The sequence below is a fragment of the Camelina sativa genome, chromosome 4, assembly GCF_030686135.1.
Source record: "Camelina sativa cultivar CO46 ecotype springtype chromosome 4, ASM3068613v1".
Classification (NCBI taxonomy): Eukaryota; Viridiplantae; Streptophyta; class Magnoliopsida; order Brassicales; family Brassicaceae; genus Camelina; species Camelina sativa.
Window position 1 is genome coordinate 27,059,674 of NC_141883.1, and position 18,682 is coordinate 27,078,355.

Below are 18,682 nucleotides of genomic sequence, written 5' to 3' on the forward strand. Positions count from 1 at the left end.
AAAGAGAAAGACACAAATTAAAATCATAGCCGACATAAAACGAATAATGAGGGTTACATGTCAAAAGAAATCATAAACCAACAAAATTCGAAAGTAAAGTGGGAACATGGGACGGACGAGAGAATCTTGGCGGCCGTAAATGAGATTTATGCCGATTGTTATATAGCCCAACCTTCTCCATTATCTCTATTATATAAAGATGGTCCGGATCAGTTGAACCGGTTTCAATATCACGAAAAAAAAAACAAACTCAAAAATTCTATAGAGTCCAGTTGTATAAGACGAAGTAATTGTCTAACAACAATATTAGAAAAACCACATGAAGACTTTAAAAAATTACATATATATAAACGATGAAAACTAGGGTATAATATGATTGATATAGTGATAAAGATACTAGTCACCTTGACAAAGATTTGGATAAAATGCAACTAGGTATCAACAACAGTGATATATATATAATAACTTATCACAATGGGAAAAGAAAAAAATATCATCCGATCTGAGTTTGGGCAAATTTTATTGTTTGTATGCCCCATATGGTGTGACATCAGAGAAGGTATGTGCACATACAAGTATATACTAAAATAAAGTTTGAAGGAAGAAGAGAGAGATGCTAGAAGATAAGATTACTACTAGTGGAACATGGAGAAGGAAAGAAGGGCTAGACTTCAAATTTGGCTCCTCTTCCAACCTGTCTTTTTCATATATTTTTCTTTGCACGCAAACATTTTTTAACATCAATCCATACACATTAATTTCAACATATAAAACTATTTCTTCACTTAAGAGAAAGGAAGAACAAGTTACATAGACAGTCGTCCATGGTAAAAACAAAAAAAATTGATCCAAATTGTAAGAAAAATGTTTTGACTTTTGAATATTGTGTTTGTAGATTAAGATTCCTAGTTTTGTGGTATAAATCATATCATAAAACACGGTTTCAAAAAAATCAATAATAGAATTTGGCACCAAACAAACATTATAAATATCAGTGGGTTTTGTAAAATAGACCTCTCTCAAAAAAAATATCATAGAATTAAAGAATGATTTAAATTATAATTTGTCCTCCATCCATACATCATCATCTTCTTCAGCTCTCTCTTTTAGCATATGATATATATTGCTTCTCTCTTCTCTTATCTCTCTCTCTCTCTCTCTCTCTCTCCGTTTCACCCCATTATAGAGAATCCAGTGAATCAACCAACAAACAGGTAACAACAACAAAAAAAAAAAAAAAAAAAATCAATCTCTCTCTCTCTCTCTCTCTTTTTAAATCTCACAATCTCTCTTCTGTGGTCTGTTTTTTTTTCATCTCTCTGTTTTGGTTACCGAGAAAACGCAGGAAACATTTCTTGCAAAAACTCTCTCGGTGGCCATTTTACCTAATCTTTTTTTTTGTTCTGTTTCAGATTTGATCACTTCTTCCTCCTACAAAGATCTGTGTCTTTTTTTAAAAAACTGTCGAAAGATAAAAATAATATTATGGCGGAGGAACATAGATGCGAGACACCAGAAGGACACCGTCTATGTGTAAACAACTGTGGTTTCTTCGGAAGCTCAACGACGATGAATCTCTGTTCTAACTGTTACGGCGATCTCTGCCTCAAACAACAACAACAAGCTTCCATGATATCAACCGTCGAGTCATCTCTCTCCCCTCCTCCTTTGGTGATCGCACCTGTCCTTCACGATAACTACGCGGCGGAACTAGATATCACGATCCCGAAGAAGACCGAGGAGAAGAAGACGATTGAAACGTCGACGGAGAGTCACCAGAACCAGCAGCAGCAACGGCCGAACCGATGCACCGTGTGTAGGAAACGTGTCGGGTTAACCGGGTTTATGTGCCGGTGTGGTACGACTTTTTGTGGGAGTCATAGGTACCCTGAGGTTCACGGTTGTACGTTCGATTTCAAATCTGCGGGACGTGAGGAGATCAAGAAAGCTAATCCGTTGGTCGTTGCGGCGAAGCTTCAGAAGATATGAATCGGAGGAGGCAGCGGAGGAGGAGGAGCCGTTGACCGCGATTTCGTTATTTACCATGAGAATGTTCTCGGTGCATCTCAGCCGTTCATTTATGTTTAAAAATACATTTTGTATTATGGACGCACACGTGTCACGCGATTAAGGCTGAGATGGTTTCGTCATGAACTTTCAATTATTTTTCCTTCCGAAAGAAATTAAAGTGTTTTTTTTTTTAATTATAAATTGTGTGGCTTTTGCTTGTGTAAAAAGGAAAAAAAAAAGAAAGAAAATATATAAAATTGTGTCTCGCTCTTTTTGAGAAATTGTTTTATACCGAATTACCGACAATTTAAAGGCGGTTTAAATTCTAATAACCTTTTAACCGGTTTAGTCGAGCCGTTCAGAGTTGGATATTTTGATATGGACATTATTAAGCTCACAATGTTTGTGACCTTTTTTAGTCATTACATAAGGTCGGATCCATATTTGTGGGACGAAGATGCATGCACTAGTTTCGAATGTGTGGGCTTATTTTTATCTAAACGGTCAGCCACTCGTTCTGCCTTTTCGGAGGGTGAAAGAAAGAGAGATTCCATTCAACTTCTCTAGAATTACTCGAGGTTCATGCGCCTAAAGAAAGCCTTAAAGGGCCAACTAGTCTCCCCCAATTACGCCTGCTATCAAATATGCACAATCAGTGATCAAGGTTGCTTGGAAAAAAGCAACCCAAATTGCCTTAAACATATGTGCCATATTTTGAAAATACAATCGAGGTAGACAAGAACATGACCTAGGATTTTGGAACATTAAGATTCAATTTTTTATGTACCCAACTATTGGCTGTTTTCTAGATGATTATTTATGAAAGTGTTTTCGGGAAGATACCATGTGGTCGGTGATTTACAAAGCTTTCGATAATTCGTTTTATGCATGTTCTTTCCTTCTCAGTATTTTGGATCAGTCCAAAATATGTTGTTCAACTAGGAATTCTATGCTAATATATTTATTTTCAAATATTTTGAGCTGTATAACAAAAAGGTCAAGTTATAATTAATTAAAAAGAAATCAAAACGCACTTCGAAAGTTTTAGTAGATGGATAGTTAGAGTTGTCAACTAGTTGAATAATTATACTCTGCAATCAAACATTTCATATTTTGTGATCATTTTTATCAAATAAAGACGACTAATACAAATTAACTACTTCTCGTCAAACAATTATATTCCCTTTCTGTTTACATTGGGTCCAAATAACATGAAATGTCTAAAAGCATTTTTATCTTTAAATCACCACTTGATGAGGAAGACTCACACAAACAAAAAACTAGATACAAAATACTTCCAAATATATTTCATATTAATCTTATCAAAACATATTTATAATTTAAGAGTTTTAATTGGATGAAGAAAAGTCATACAAATGAACAAAAAAGTTTATGTTTTTTTTTGTCAAATAATATTACTTTTTTTTGGTTTGTTCATATTAGGTGATAGTCAGAAATGTTTGAACACAATCTTCAGAACAATAAAAATATCTAGTACAATATATTGCATATTTCATAAACCAAACTTAAAACTTGTGCTAAGAAACAAAAAAAAAATCTTCAATAAAACTGGGAAGAAATAAGGAAAAATATCTACAACATGAAACTGGTGACACACAATATGTTTCTTTAAGAAACACAATTTATTCAATGCATGGAAACGGCTGAAATTGTTTAACCGTAAGCCAAAATAAAAATCTAATAAGACTCACACGCAAACTGGCTATCTCCTCGATTACCTATATATACGTTCAAGCAGTTTCATACCTATTCCATGCATAAACAAAACAATTTTGACAATCATGATGAACATATCTAAACTCACTCCTTGGTTTCTTTTCTTGTGTCTGATTCTTCTATCAGGTACATATATATATATAGCTTTTACTTTCTTCTTCTTGATCTGCTTAATTAATCTGTATATTAGTTTAATTCATATTTGTTGTTGTTTCTTAATCGTTCTAGATTACAAGGTGAGAGGTTCAATTTCTCCATCTAGCCAGAAGCCACGAGAAGGTGGCATTTTTGGTTTCAAACCTAAAACGTTGTTTGTGTTCGGAGACTCGTTCGCTGACACCGGAAACACACCTGCTATGATCGCTGCCTCGTGGAAGTTTCCCAACGGAATCACTTTCCCGGGAAGGCCTACTGGTCGGTTCACCGATGGTCGTGTCTCCACTGATTATCTCGGTATGAAGTTCTTTTTTGCCAATAAAAATCACATACCAAACTACACCTGTGATTGTGGTTGCGTGTTTGATTATAGTTTGAACTGACTATAATGTGCGTAATTAAGTCCTACAGTTTTTTTAATAGATATATTAGTTAGTCCGAAAAATCAATCTGGAACAGACGAAATGTAGTGATTTATTGAAATATTAATTTATAGCGGTTAAATTGTATTCGTAATCAAGTTCATTATACTTTGTTTCTAAATATTTACTACATGAAGCATAATTTTTACTTTAACGTTTTTACTCGCACAAAATGCAAAATCATTAGCTATTTGCAAAAAATATTACATATGTGTTTTTAATCTACATTTTTGAATTCGTAGACATGAACACAGAAATAAAACCGCGTTATTATTTATTTGCGTAGAAAAGCATATATTATCAGTAATTATTTACTTTGGACTCATATTATATACATGTAGCCAAGTATATTGGACTTAGAACGCCGTGTGCATACAAATGGGGCAGATTCGGACGACCGAGACATGCAGTCAAAAGAGGAATGAATTTCGCATTCGGTGGAGCCGGCGTCTTTGACACAATTTTCAAAATAGTTCCTAACGCTAGTGTGCAGATCGATTCGTTAGAACAACTCATCCGGAGAAAAGTTTATTCATCGGCCGATCTCAACTCCTCCGTCGCTTTTTTCAGCATCGTCGGCAATGACTACCTTACTTACAACAGACGCAACGGTTCCGAACAGGTATAAATCGTCTCTTTTTTCGATTAGGGTTATCAAAACTAATATAAATTGATTGGTGGTCAAATCAGACAATGTTATGATTTAGGATTTTTTTTACATTCAAAGTTGAGCTTTTCAAAGTATAGTTAGGAATTTAAACTATTTTGTTGACTATTTTTTTCCAAGAGTTATCTACAAAATATTTAAAAATTGAAACTATTTTGTTCACTATTTTTTCTAAGAGTCTATCTACAAAATATAAAATGTGCAATTGTGCATGGCAGGGTCGTCGAGCACTCATAAGGAGAGCTGTGAAACAGATTTTGTTGGATGTGAAGAGAATTAAGGATTTAGGAGTAAGAAAGGTTTTGGTGGCTTTATCCCCACCGCAGAAATGTTTGCCAAAGCTTGCCACTCCTAAAGGCGGCTGTGACACCAATGACACCTCGACGTACCTTCACAACAGTCTTCTCCGTGAAGGACTGATCAAACTAAACGATAAGAAGATTAACAGTAATGATAACAGTTTCCTCGTGTTTGATCTCTACAATGCTTTTGTGACCATATTCAAGAACAAAGGAGTTCCAGGTACGTCATTTTTTTCTTATAAAAACATACGAGTTATTTATGGATGATAGAGTAGCATTGTTTAGATCTCTACCCAAAGTCCAAAAAAGAGGTGTATACGAATGTTTTAATTTGTACAGGAGTTTCAACATTTCCGGAACCATTGAAGGCATGTTGTCCAACAGAACGAGGCAAATCTTGTGGCGATGTAGGCATACATGGTGAAAAGTTGTTCACTCTTTGCAAAGATCCAAAATCATTCTTCTTTTGGGACAATGTTCATATCACTGACCAAGCATGGCGTTCTGTATTTTTTCTTCTTCTACCTGGCTCACAGTTTTGAAGTAAACTAGATACGGACGCACACGTATGTGCCGTGTTGTTTTCATAAGTAATATTTGATTTTTTGTAATATATACAGAGTTGTGCCAAGACGAAAATATATCCGAAGCGACTTAAAAAGATACCCCAATTCAATAAAAAAAATTGTCTTGAAAAACAAAAACCATTGTCGCTGAACAAAAACAAAAACAATATAACTAAACAAACCAACAAAAGATTAGTTCTAAAACATTTTTCTTTCTGTTTTTCACTAATTCGTTAACTAAACTTTCAAAATCAACTTTCTAACCAATTTTCTCCAAACAACAACAATCACTTACAATCACGTCGAAGGAAAACTTTGTTTACTGAGTTCTGTTCAGAAAAGAGGAGAAAGCGATATATATTTCTTTGCTTACCCTAAATATTTATTAACTTTTTAAAAACCCTTAATTGTTGAAGTAATTGTTTTCTAATTACTTAATTAAACCCATATCAAAGCTCAATATTTGTTTCGTATTTATCAATACTGTTAACACATTATTTTAGCATAACCATTAAGTCTCATATAGACATAACTCTATTAGGACTAAAGTCCAAATAATATATGCTCCTAATTTTTTTCCCAAAATTTGATGCCCTAAGCAAATGTTTCTGTTTTCCTAACTATGGTACGGCTCTGAACATATAGTTATGTTGTTGTTAATAGAAATGGTTATGGAAACTTCTTAAATATAATTTTCATAAATATTGGGTATGAAGTTGATATACCATAAGTCTAATTCAAATAGTTTAATATGTGTGGATGGATGCACTTGCTCCTTAATACGATTACATGTTTTCCCATTTAAAAGTCTAAACACAATAAAATCAATCACAAGTAGTATAGTCTTCACGTCACAATTAAAGTCTATTAATTGTACTATACTCCCTGGTAAAATGGTTTTGTACTTGTTTCTTGTTTGATCCAACATTTTCCATGGCTAAAACCCTGCATAAACACACCCTAATTATTAGCTAATTTAAATACCAAAGAATAAAATTCTTAATGTGTTTGATTCCCGAGTCCAAAATATCAAACCAAATTTGCCATCTTCAAAAACAAAACACACAAATTAATAATACATAAAAAGTAACCTTTAGTACAATTAATTCAAACCATAATTGATGAAATTATATTATAGATTTTAAATTATACTATTTTAATCGTTATTTATTTTAATTAAATATAATCTTTTTATGTGGCAAGTGTTGACGGGTTGTATTTCGGTATCGGCTAATTTGAAAAGACGAGGGATAGATTGTGATGCCGACTGTGCACGTTGTGGGACAGATGTGGAAAATATAAATCATGCCATTTTCTTGTGTCCACCGGCTTGCCAGGTTTGGGCTTTAGCGAATGTTCCGGTGGGGCCGCAACTCTTCCGTACGGAGTCGGTTTATGCTAATGTGCATCATTTTTTGGGTTCCAGTAATCCGGGATCACAGGTTTCAGCTTTTCCTTCGATAATGTGGTATATTTGAAAAGCATGGAATTCTCGAGTTTTTGAGAACCAGATTGAACGACCTGATGACGTTGTCCGGGTGGCGATAGGTGAAGCGGAGACTTGGCAGCAGGCACAGGTGGAGGTAGATCTGGACGAGCTTCAGTCCTCCCCTAGTGCTCTGTCTTCTGGGCCTCCGGGCTATAATGCTCTCCTTCTGCCGTTTGTTTCCGGCCACCGGTGTTTTGTGGATGGTTCTTGGAAAGCAACTGATGTTTTTGCAGGTGCAGGATGGGTGTGTACTTCTTAACAAGGATCACCCCCGATTCTCGGCGCCACCAATTTCCGACGTAGTTTGTCCCCGTTACATGCAGAAATAGAAACTTTCATATGGGCGATGCGGTGCATGATTGGACACGATTTCCGGGAGGTAGTGTTTTACACGGACTGCTCCGATTTGGTGAAGATGGTGTCTTCACCTCAGGATTGGCCCGCCTTCGCAACGTACATAGACGACATCAAGACTGATAGGGAGGAGTTCTCTTCTTTTTCTTTGGTTCAGGTATCTAGAAATGCTAATGTTCGTGCAGATTCGCTGGCTCGTCGAGCGCATTCCGTTACACAGCGTATTTTGTTTGTAAACAATGTTCCCACAAATTGGCTCATTTGATGATTTCTTTCTGTTGACAAAAAAAAAAATAAATAAATATAATATTTTTTATAAAAATAGATTTTAGACAAAATTAGAATTTAGTAGCTCTGTTATTTAAGAACATTAAAATATTTTCATAAGTTTTAAAATAATAATTTTCGGATATATATATATTACTTATAATTTAAATATATTCTTATTAATCAGTTCGAAATCAATATAAAAGAGCATATTCCTTTTATAGTTGTGTCATTAGTTATTTTCTTATTATTAATTATTGTTTCATTTTCAGAAAAAAATATGATTAAATTTTTAAACAAATTTGAAAATCTAACCTTTAAACAAAATGAAAAAGCCAGAATGACGTAGTAATGCTTCGTACCATCTAGCTCGATTACTCGATTTGAGGATCCATGTTCAATCAACTGCTCTTCCTTCTCTTATGCATATCCTGATTAGTATTTAATAAGAACTTGATTTTTAAAATAAAGATCAAAACTTTAACATAATATAAAATCCACAAAGTCAATAAACTAAGTAAACTTAAAGAATAAATAGATCAAAGTACCATTGGTTTGAAGAAACAGTGACACACAAGGTGGAGAAACAACCATTTCCATTATATTTGAACGCTGAAATCAAGAATATAAAACTCAAATTAGATCTTCAATTAGCAAAAAGAACAAAAAAATTATGTGCTAATAAAATTGAAAAACGAAAAAGATATTCTAGGGTTAAACAAAAATATTTCGTTATATATAGTAAAATGGTATAGAAAAAGTTCAATATCTGTTTAAGATTTTTCATTTATTATTAAGATATTGTTTACCAAATATATTGTTTGACAAAATTTAAATTTAGTAGCTCTGTTATTTAAGAACATTAAAATACTTTCATAAGTTTAAAATAATAATTTCGGATATATATATATATATATATTACCTATAATTTAAATATTTTCTTCTTATTAATCAGTTTGAAATCAATATAAAAGTGCATACTCTTTTTTTAGTTGTTTCATTATTTATTTTCTTATTATTAATTATTGTTTTATTTTCATAAAAAATATTGTAAAGTTTTAAAAGAAATTTGAAAATCTAATGTTATCTATTTCCATTTTTGATGATCCTATATTTACTTTCTTTAATTAACCACGTCATTTATACTATCAAATTAGGTGTTTGACCAATTCAATTCCTTATATAATAAATTGTTGTTTCCAGAAATATATCTAAATATATTACCAAGTTAAATATGTAAATATATATATATAATTCCGAATTGAAGTGTCCGATTTGTATGGTAATAAATTTAATTTTCATAAATATTAGGTAATTGTTATTATTGGACTGTGATCTGTTTGGAAACTGATTTAGAACCCATCTTAATTGCACCCGATTTGGTATGATTTTTTTTTTGGTTCGGCTAATACCACTTATATCAATCTGTTTGGCTCCTATTAATATCAATTTGTTTGGATACATGATATACATATCTTTGTTCTGTTTTAAGTGGCATTTCATTGTAATAATGTCTAACTTTAAGTCTTTTTATTAAAAATGTTTCCCTTTTTTAATAGTATAGATAGATCAAAATATATTCAACACAATTATCATTTTAATGATGTATGAGATTAATGAAATGTCTTTATAATGTATTTTATAACGACTGCGAATGCATCAACGAAGCTAACATTAAATCAAATTCCGACCAAGCCATTTATTAGCTAGAGTCAAAATCAAGGGGGCACAAATAGAAAAATCAAAACTTTAGGGGCAGAATATTAAAAAACAAGACTACAAAAGCAGCATACATCCAAAAACTATAGGTATTAATTGTCAAAATTAAAAAGTAATGGGGCAGTATACTAAAAAGACACAAACCATAGGGGGGCAAGTAGACAAAAGAATCTTGCAAAGTCTTCTCTAGCTTTGTTTGATTCTCATAATGACTTTTCCACTTTTGTTTTGTTCCTTTTTCGCTTCAATTTCACGCTTTTTATTTTTTCCTAAATTCGATTTTTTTTGCTTTGTTAAAATCCTCAAACTCGTTTTTCAAAAAGGTTTGATTTTTTCCGATGAGATCTCCGACTAAGACGACACCGTCGATGTCTCCGTCTTCAATTTCGACGGTGAAATCTCCACCTCCGTCTGATACTTCAATGGCTATAGTAGCTTTCGATAACTCCACTGGTCACTTCTCTTCGTCTCCATCGCCGCCACATTCTCTTGATCATTCCAGTGAATCGGAGAAGGAAGATGAGAAACGTAAACCCGAGAGTAGGAGAGACCAGAATCATTTGAAGATTGAGGAGACCCCATCTCCGATTGTGGTGGTTCACAATCACAATCGCTCTGTTAAAGAAGTGGTGACGACGAGGAAGAGTGCGAGAGTTGGTTCTGGGAGAAGTAGTGGGCAACGATCTGGAGCTGTTTCGGCTATCTTGAGAAGGTCTAGGAGGGAAGAGGTTGTAAAGTATTCAGCTTTAGGGTTTCGGTTAAGTGAGGTTGTGTTGGCTTTGATCTCGTTCTCATGGCTGCTGATAGAACTCAAGGTTGGAGTGGTGATTCTTTCGACCGTTACAAGGAGTACAGGTATGATGACTCTGTTGTGTTTGTGCTTCTTCTCTTGTTTAGATGGTGATGTTTCTTGAATCTAGGTTCAGGGTTTAGTTTTAGGGTTTAGGGGTTCAAAATGTTCAAGCTGAATCACTAGTGTTTGGTATTTTATAAGCAGTTTGTGTGATCCAAGTCTTATGTTTTGGTTGAACTATTATGATTTGATTTTGAGACTATACTGATATCTATGTGTTACCTTCTGGTATCTGGTGGCAGGTTTTGTCTATCTGTGAACGTGGTTGCTTTTATTTATGCTAGTTTCCAAGCATGTGACTTAGCGTACCATCTTGTCAAAGAGAAGCACTTGATCAGCCACCACCTTCGACCTCTGTTTGAGTTCATCATAGATCAGGCAAGTCATTAGCTTACTATCACTCACCATTCTAAAGAGCCTTATCTTGTACTCTCTCTATGGTATTCCTTTGTTACTTTCCTTCTTGTATAATCAACTTGGTTGCATTTCGGTGATGAGAAGACTTGGTTATAGATAAGTCCTGATACTTTGACTAGCACTTTCAGCTGGTATGACCTTGTCTCCTGTGAGTCAAAGAAAAACACTTTTTGGTTAAAGTCCAATACTGTTACACTCATACAACTTAGAGTTGAGAAAAACATGAGTGAAAGTGTCTGCCATATTTGTTTGACCAGACTACTCTCTTCATTACATAATTGAAATCTCTAAAGGTTATTTTTGAATAATCGCAAGCTCTCTTAAGTCTACTGCAAAACATTTCAAAACCTTACATAAACGCAGATCGAATTATGAATATGAAAGGTTTGTTCTGAAGAGCTTTTTTTGTGTTGTGCTATTAGGTACTTGCATATCTGCTTATGTCTGCATCAACAGCAGCAGTGACTCGCGTAGATGATTGGGTTTCAAACTGGGGAAAAGACCAATTCACTGAGATGGCGAGTGCCTCGATTGCTATGTCGTTCTTGGCCTTCCTTGCCTTTGCTTTCAGTTCCCTCATTTCAGGTTATAACCTCTTTAACCAAGACCCTCTCTGATCCTCCAACTTCTTTTTGTATAGCTGTCCACACTCCCTTGTGTGAATGTATAATAATAATAAAAAGATCAATATATATCTTAGCATTGTAATTATTGTTATAATATTATTGAATTTTTGTAGACTAAACGTTTCCAAAAACTTTGTAATCTTTGAGGTTAGGCATAAAACCTTTTTGTTGTTGTTGTTGTTGTCAAAGGTTACTAAAACCTGAACATATCTTAGCCAACTAATCAAAGACCAGAGCACAATGTTCTCGATTGTATATGTCATGAGACCTCAAGAAGGGCACAATGTCGAATAAAATAAAATGTAATTTTCAAGGGTTTGGTTGTGATTTGTGAACGGGTAAAGGGTTGTTTAGTCATTTTCTGTTTTGGACTCTCCGACTTCTCCTCGCCTGGAAAACATCAATCGTCGCCGAACAATAAAGAAAAAGTTTTGTGCTTTGCTTCGTTTCTGATGAGGGGTTTTTAAATAGAGAGATAGAGAGACTCAATTCTCAGTTTGAGACAAAGCTAGGGTTTTTAGTTTTCTCACACCAAAGTTTCGATCTTTTGTTCACCGATCAAGAATGGTTGCTACGAAGAGATTTGGTGATCATAGCAACTCAAGCTCGGATGACTCGAAACGTGCCGATGACGTCGAGGCGACGCACAGGACGAGAAAGCAACTGAAGACGACGACGACAACAACTACATTGAAACCTTCCTCTGCTTCAAAGATGAATTGGTCTAAAAACGATGAGCTTGTCATTCTCGGGGTTAGTAAACTCTCCTCTGTTGGCTCAGGTTGTGTCTACTACTTTATATTCTTCTTTTATTTTACTGTTGTGTGTGTGTGTGAAATAGGGTATAGTGGACTATGAAATGGAAACGAAATCGAGCTACATATCCGACTGGGCTGCCTTGTACCGTTATATAAAAGATAATGTAGAAGCGAAGTTTTCGAAGCAGTTCATTGATAAGGTCAAGAGGTTGAAGAGAAAGTTTATATATAATCAGGGGAGATCTAACGATGGGAAAGATGTTTCTTTTACTGATACTGATGATGATGAAATCTTCAAATTGTCAATGATGATTTGGGCCAAAAGTGAAACAGAACATGTTGTTTCTAATGAGGATATGGACCAAGCTAAGGTGAGTATGTGTTCGTTCTGTTTCTACCACCAATCTCCTTTGCTACTATCTCAGAAAATAAAGTTGTGTTACTAATGTGTAATGACTTTTAATGATCTTGTTCTGAATAAGGATGTTCCTTCTGGGGAGCAAGAGAATGTGCCTTGTGCGGAGCAAGAGCGGGTGAGTGTAGAAATTGATAATGGTGAGAAAGAGAAATTGGACCAAGCCAAGGTGAGTGTGTTTGTTCTGTTTCTACCAACAACCTCAAAACTTGTATTTTACTAATGCTTAATGAATTATTGATCTTGGTTTCTTGTTTTGAGTAAGGACGTGCCTTGTGCGGAGCAAGAGGATAAGGATGTGCCTTGTGCGGAGCAAGAGGATAAGGATGTGCCTTGTGCTGAGCAAGAGGATAAGGATGTGCCTTGTGCTGAGCAAGAGCAGGTGAGTAACGAGATTGATGATAATGGTGAGCAAGAGATGATTGAAGAAGATGGTGTGGATGAGTTAGGTGTTATGGAGGATACACTTGAGTCTGTGATATCGTTTCAAAGTTTAGCTAAAAATGGTGAGAAAGATAAGAGTGAAGAAGATGGTGTGGGTGAGTTGGGTGTTCTGCTGGAGATACTTGAGGCGGATACATTCTATCAAAACTGTAGTAAGTATCAACAAAAATTGCTGCGTCAGAATTTGGAAAACGTTGGAGCTGAAAGAAGAAAAGAGCTAATCGACGAGTGGAAAGCATTGCTTGTTCAGGAGATGAAATTGAGTATCAAGAAATTTAATTTCATGGCAAAGTTTGCAAACGCAGGAGTAGGAGTTTCTCCTTAATCTGAAAGGAAGAAAAATTTCCGCTTTTAGAATGATTTCGATGTTTTGAGGGTTCCTTGTACTCTTGCTTTGGTTTGTGTTTAAGCCATCATTTGAACGGTTATTTTAGCTTATGTTAAAAGGGTTGTGGCTCCTTTTGTCTTATGGTGTGTGTGTTTGTGTAACTTGTTATATCGAGTATCCTTTTTGTTTCTTTTTTGGAATGACTCAACAACCCTGAACACTTGCGATTCTCACTGTTATCTCTTCATTCAGCTCATCATAGTAACATTTAGAACTTTACTATATCATATTCGTTTTGGGCTATAGGCTTAAATAACGATCCTTTAGGCCTACTAAATATATATATATATATTTTTTTTTTTGGTGTCACATTCGAGAAAGAAGAAGAAGAAGACACAAACACTTAAATCCAAGATTCGCATTTTGCCACATGCCATTACTTCTCTTACCTTATCATAGATATTTTTTTAGTACTATACTCTCAACGAAGACCATAGGATCTAAAGAAACAAATTTATTTGGTTATACGGTTAAAATAAAAGAGATTGATGTGAAATGTAATGAAGACGAAAAGAAAAAAGAGAGAAAGAATTTATTTAGACGTAAAATTTTGACAAAGAGACCCGCAAATATATGCTTTTAGGAGAGGGCCTACACCTTCACATTTCAACTTTATCATTACACTAAACACCAAAATCCCCGACAAATTTAAAGAATTTTTTTTTTCTTCTCACTCTCTCTCTCTCTCTTTCTATCTCTAGCTCTACCTCTGTGGATTCTCTTCAAAGCTCTGACCTTTAGGCTCTTTAGGGTTCTTTTGGGGATTCTCTATGAGCACTGGAACTCTAGAACCTGTTTTTGCCTCCTAATGTTGTTATTTGGTACGCCTCTGTTCTCTTGCTTCTGCATTTTTCGATCTTTGTTTGTTGCTTTTGATGAGATTTGGGGACCCTCAGGGTGATTTCAAGTTTCCTTTTTTTTTTTTTTTCTTTTTTTTTTCTGCATCTATTGTTTCTGGACACTGAGCTTGTGTATTGTCCTGTGGGATTTGAGCTTTCAATCTTTTTGGATTTGATGTGATTCCCTTATAAATCTCTTGATGATTTGACAGCTTTGATGTGAATCACTTATCATTTTCGTTTATGTTAGCTTCATGAGATCTGGGATCGAAAGTGCTAGAACTTCTTGCTTTGATTTCACATATAATGGGGTTTGAATTTGCTAATCTCTTGTTGGGTTTGGTTAGTGTTTTGCTTATTTTGTTCATTAGAAGTGACTTGAACCTGTCTTGTGGTTTTGATGAGTTTCTTTCTATTAAAAGTTTGGGGTTCCCTACAAAAATGTGATCTTTTTGTTAATTAAAAGTCTAAAGTGTCTATCTGTACTTGTGTAGGGTTCATCATTTGAGTCTATAAGACTTAACTATAATGACCTTTCACTGTTCATATCCTTTTTAAAATCTGTTGTTTCCCTTTAAAGCTCCTTACTTTGTTGTGTTTGTTCATCATTTCATGTCTCTGTTACATCTTCTTTTCTACTTTCCTTTATTCAATAGACATATTGCTCTTTGATAGTCCAGAAGGCCTGTTTCTCATTAGATACAGGGGATTGTGATTGTTGCAGGTTGTTGTACTCGGATCTTTAAGATGAATCAAGGAAGATGAGTCTCTCACGGTCTTTCCAAAACAAGCTCGTGATTTAAGTAGCAACGGTTTCTGAAGTCTTGGAATGATATCGGAATGAGGAGCTGTCCACTGTTGTAAAGTAAGTTATTGCCATGGGATCATTCGTGGGTGCTTGTGAAATTGTTGAGGAGAAGGATGTGGTCAGGTTGGCCAAACATTCTAGCAGATATTGTATGCCACCTTTGGGATCAAGTAACGATATAGAGCAGCGTCCTGCACTGAAGTCAGGGTACCAAGGTTCTATGGAGTATGACATTGATCAGCTTTTCCAGTCTATAACTATAAAACCATCACCTAGAAGAATGATGGGCTCTTCTTTCCATCATCTTGAGACGAGCGCAAGTGCTGGTACAAGCAGGTGCACAAGTGCTGGTACGAGCAGGAGCACAAGCCCTTCGAAAAAAGGCGCTACGAAAAAGCCCTTTCCCATGGGAACGCCTCGATCACCAAGAGTTGGCCCCTCTGATTCAATATCACTGAAGCAGGCTCTGAGAGATCTTTGCATCTCCAAGGCATCAGAAATGGCTGCCCAAAAACGGTTATCAAAATCTGCAGCTGCATCACCGAGGGTTTCTGAAGCAGACAGGATAAAGAGTCTTTATAGACAAGTTTTGAATGAATCTGCTGGCAGGTCTGGGCTTCCTGTGGACAAGGGTAAAAGCTTGGTTGAAATATCTTTGACGCCGGTAGACGATATACCCAGCTCCTCCCAGAGTGTACCTCAGCGGTTTGATGCCCTTGAGACGGAGCCTTCTGACTCCATATCTGAACCATCTCAGGCTGAAATAATTCTCCCTGTAAGTGGAAACAGATCAGGATTAAAGACAGTGGGATGTCAAGTGTCGGAAACTTCGTTATTGCTGAAATCACACAAATCTGGATCTTCTCTTAGTTCTGGTAGTGGAGATTATGAGTTACAGATAGAAGAAAATGCTTCATATCCTCCTCATGTTGTTATTGAAGATAGTTTGGTAGAAATAGACAAACATGTTACCTCGCTACCGTCGTGTTCTGGCAGCAAAGTTTATGCTGAAGAGCTAGACAAGAGCATCGTCTCATCAGCTAGACTGAAAAGTGAGCCAACAGTTCTGATCTCAGAGCTAAATGGAAATTTTGGTAATGCACCTAGTTCAGGAACTGAGGACAGAAAATTGGTAAGCAAGGTAACAAACAATATCCCTCGTCCCAAATCGCGGCCGAAAAGGAGGATTTTGCTTAAAAGGAAGTTAAGAATCGCTGTAGCTTCTGCTACGAAAATGGTCGAGAAAGTTGATACTTCCTTAGTAGAGCCTAATGGAAGTCAAGTTTTGTGCCAGAAATGCCACTGTGCGGTAAAGAGCACCAGCTCTGAAAACCACCTGCTTACAGATACTGACAGCACTGAGAAATGCTCAAACGATTTGAGATCTTTCTCAAAAGATGTCAGTATAGAAGCAGATCAAGAATCACTCGCAAGCACGCGTCTCATTCGCATTGTGAAGTGTAATAAGGATCCCAACAAGGATTCCTCTGATTCTTGTGAGGTTTGTGATAGTGGTGAAGCTGTCATTGTCATGAAACAAGAAGTCTCTCCAAGCAATTACAGTGGAAAAGGTGATGCAGATGAACAGATAAGAGAGAATCCAACTTCCAGCGAAAAGTTTGAATTCTCGTTGAGCTCAAAGAATAGCCTAGGGGATTATAGCAGCAGCACAAGCATGAGTGAGGAGAGCAATCTGAGCAGGTTTAGCTGTGGAAATAAACCTCACATGTCTATGGATGTGAGATGGGAAGCAATTAAGCATGTTAAGTTGCAATACGGCTCTTTAGGACTCAGACATTTCAACCTTTTGAAAAAGCTAGGTTGTGGAGATATCGGAACAGTCTATCTTGCCGAGCTGGTTGGTACAAACTGCCTGTTTGCCATAAAGGTCATGGACAACGAATTCTTGGCCCGAAGGAAAAAGACACCAAGGGCACAAGCAGAACGGGCAATCCTTAAAATGTTGGACCATCCTTTTCTGCCTACCTTGTATGCGCAATTTACTTCAGATAATTTATCATGTCTGGTGATGGAGTATTGTCCTGGTGGTGATCTTCATGTCCTGAGGCAGAAACAGCTCAGCAGGTGTTTCTCCGAACCCGCAGCTAGGTAAGTTTACATTTCAGTCACATTGTTGTTATGAATTTGTACTTCTTGTTAGCAAATTCAGTGGTAATATACAGTGAAACTGATGATATTGTTCACAGGTTCTATGTAGCAGAAATCCTCCTTGCGCTGGAGTACTTACACATGCTTGGTGTTATATACCGAGATTTGAAACCAGAGAACATTCTCGTCCGAGAAGATGGTCACATCATGCTTACAGATTTTGACCTCTCACTCAGATGTGCAGTGAACCCGACTCTTCTCAGATCAACTTCTCCACCTGAGAAAGATCTCGCAAGGATGTCGGGTCCATACAACACTTCTAATTGCATACAACCTCTATGTATTGAGCCATCGTGTCGGGTCCCATGTTTCAGTCCTAGGCTCTTATCAACCCAAGCTAGAAACCCAAAACAAAGAAAAACGAAAAGACCTGATCTTTTGACCCAGCAGTTCAGGTCATTGCCTCAGCTTGTGGCTGAACCAACCGAAGCAAGATCAAATTCGTTTGTTGGAACGCACGAGTACTTGGCCCCAGAGATCATCAAAGGAGAAGGACATGGTGCTGCAGTAGACTGGTGGACATTCGGGGTCCTTCTCTATGAGCTTTTATATGGGAAGACGCCTTTCAAAGGTTACGACAATGAGGAGACACTGTCTAATGTTGTATACCAGAGCCTTAAGTTTCCTGACAGCCCTCTCGTGAGCTTCCAGGCAAAGGAGTTGATCAGAAAGCTGCTGGTGAAAGATCCAGAGAGTCGTCTCGGGTCAGTGAAAGGAGCTGCAGAGATCAAAAGACATCCCTTCTTTGAAGGATTGAATTGGGCTCTCATTCGATGTGCCATACCGCCTGAGCTGCCAGATATCTATGATAATGGTGCAACAGAAGTGACTTTTCCTGAAGGAAATAATAGGTATCTTGAATGTAAAGCCATCGGAGACCATCTCGAGTTCCAGTTGTTTTAGAATATAGGAAAGACATTAAGGTCTAAGCAGACAGGAAACTTTTCTGGTTAAGCTATTATCTATTCTAAGTCTCATAGGTAAAGTTTTACCATATTGATTAAGAATCTGAACTGGAATCGTAAACAGTAGTAAGAGATGATTTGGAAACAGTGTTTTCCTTCATTTCATTCAAGTTTCTAGTATGAAACAGACAAATTCGAACCAATAATAGCATCATTAATTCATTGACATAGCTCAGGAATAAAGTTTGTTCGTGCAATTGGTTAAGAGTTATAAAATCCCACCCAAGTTGGTGAATACAGCCCAGTCCCATCCTTTAATGTCCTCAACCGAGTGCCTACTATTCTTTAAGGAATTTAAAGAATAACCTTTT

The 18,682-nt window shown here is 36.2% G+C and overlaps 5 protein-coding genes and 1 long non-coding RNA gene across 6 annotated transcripts; 5 read left to right on the plus strand and 1 right to left on the minus strand.

Annotated features, from left to right (window-relative positions):
* Nucleotides 1–795: 795 nt before the first annotated feature.
* LOC104782052 (zinc finger A20 and AN1 domain-containing stress-associated protein 4) lies at nucleotides 796–2,291 on the plus strand. The gene is made up of 2 exons (XM_087511588.1): nucleotides 796–1,214; nucleotides 1,413–2,291. Exons 1-2 carry the CDS (start codon nucleotides 1,114–1,116, stop codon nucleotides 1,987–1,989), a joined length of 678 nt encoding a protein of 225 aa, XP_087367714.1. The 5' UTR covers nucleotides 796–1,113; the 3' UTR covers nucleotides 1,990–2,291.
* A 1,314-nt stretch (nucleotides 2,292–3,605) lies between these two features.
* On the plus strand, nucleotides 3,606–5,998 carry LOC104782051 (GDSL esterase/lipase At2g36325-like). The gene is made up of 5 exons (XM_010506866.3): nucleotides 3,606–3,873; nucleotides 3,976–4,200; nucleotides 4,667–4,947; nucleotides 5,211–5,514; nucleotides 5,634–5,998. Exons 1-5 carry the CDS (start codon nucleotides 3,813–3,815, stop codon nucleotides 5,834–5,836), a joined length of 1,074 nt encoding a protein of 357 aa, XP_010505168.1. The 5' UTR covers nucleotides 3,606–3,812; the 3' UTR covers nucleotides 5,837–5,998.
* Nucleotides 5,999–7,849: 1,851 nt separating this feature from the next.
* On the minus strand, nucleotides 7,850–8,657 carry LOC147946254 (uncharacterized). Its single transcript, XR_015597552.1, has 3 exons — nucleotides 8,519–8,657; nucleotides 8,286–8,401; nucleotides 7,850–7,978 (listed from the first exon to the last, which is right to left on the minus strand). It is a non-coding gene; the product is annotated as an uncharacterized LOC147946254 (long non-coding RNA).
* Nucleotides 8,658–9,901: 1,244 nt separating this feature from the next.
* On the plus strand, nucleotides 9,902–11,758 carry LOC104782050 (CASP-like protein 4A3). The gene is given in 4 exon segments (XM_010506865.3): nucleotides 9,902–10,478; nucleotides 10,481–10,544; nucleotides 10,785–10,920; nucleotides 11,382–11,758. Coding segments are annotated over 4 exon segments (846 nt in total). The 5' UTR covers nucleotides 9,902–10,027; the 3' UTR covers nucleotides 11,577–11,758.
* Nucleotides 11,759–11,824: 66 nt separating this feature from the next.
* On the plus strand, nucleotides 11,825–13,723 carry LOC104782049 (GLABROUS1 enhancer-binding protein-like 3). Its single transcript, XM_010506864.3, has 4 exons — nucleotides 11,825–12,338; nucleotides 12,427–12,714; nucleotides 12,826–12,927; nucleotides 13,024–13,723. Exons 1-4 carry the CDS (start codon nucleotides 12,150–12,152, stop codon nucleotides 13,525–13,527), a joined length of 1,083 nt encoding a protein of 360 aa, XP_010505166.1. The 5' UTR covers nucleotides 11,825–12,149; the 3' UTR covers nucleotides 13,528–13,723.
* A 309-nt stretch (nucleotides 13,724–14,032) lies between these two features.
* On the plus strand, nucleotides 14,033–18,476 carry LOC104782048 (serine/threonine-protein kinase KIPK2). The gene is made up of 3 exons (XM_010506862.3): nucleotides 14,033–14,411; nucleotides 15,154–17,346; nucleotides 17,445–18,476. The coding sequence occupies exons 2-3, from the start codon at nucleotides 15,308–15,310 to the stop codon at nucleotides 18,307–18,309; spliced, it is 2,904 nt and encodes a 967-aa protein (XP_010505164.1). The 5' UTR covers nucleotides 14,033–14,411; nucleotides 15,154–15,307; the 3' UTR covers nucleotides 18,310–18,476.
* Nucleotides 18,477–18,682: the final 206 nt, after the last annotated feature.

What these genes read in the sequence shown, in the direction of transcription:
- LOC104782052 (XM_087511588.1), top strand. Translation starts at nt 1,114, where the DNA reads ATGATATATATTGCTTCTCTCTTCTCTTATCTCTCTCTCTCTCTCTCT. An exon ending in GTGAATCAACCAACAAACAG is followed by an intron (nt 1,215 to 1,412) that starts GTAACAACAACA and finishes GTTCTGTTTCAG; the next exon opens with ATTTGATCACTTCTTCCTCC.
- LOC104782051 (XM_010506866.3), top strand. Translation starts at nt 3,813, where the DNA reads ATGATGAACATATCTAAACTCACTCCTTGGTTTCTTTTCTTGTGTCTG. An exon ending in GACGCAACGGTTCCGAACAG is followed by an intron (nt 4,948 to 5,210) that starts GTATAAATCGTC and finishes TGTGCATGGCAG; the next exon opens with GGTCGTCGAGCACTCATAAG. An exon ending in CAAGAACAAAGGAGTTCCAG is followed by an intron (nt 5,515 to 5,633) that starts GTACGTCATTTT and finishes TAATTTGTACAG; the next exon opens with GAGTTTCAACATTTCCGGAA.
- LOC104782048 (XM_010506862.3), top strand. Translation starts at nt 15,308, where the DNA reads ATGGGATCATTCGTGGGTGCTTGTGAAATTGTTGAGGAGAAGGATGTG. An exon ending in TTCTCCGAACCCGCAGCTAG is followed by an intron (nt 17,347 to 17,444) that starts GTAAGTTTACAT and finishes TATTGTTCACAG; the next exon opens with GTTCTATGTAGCAGAAATCC.
- LOC104782049 (XM_010506864.3), top strand. Translation starts at nt 12,150, where the DNA reads ATGGTTGCTACGAAGAGATTTGGTGATCATAGCAACTCAAGCTCGGAT. An exon ending in AGGATATGGACCAAGCTAAG is followed by an intron (nt 12,715 to 12,825) that starts GTGAGTATGTGT and finishes GTTCTGAATAAG; the next exon opens with GATGTTCCTTCTGGGGAGCA. An exon ending in AGAAATTGGACCAAGCCAAG is followed by an intron (nt 12,928 to 13,023) that starts GTGAGTGTGTTT and finishes GTTTTGAGTAAG; the next exon opens with GACGTGCCTTGTGCGGAGCA.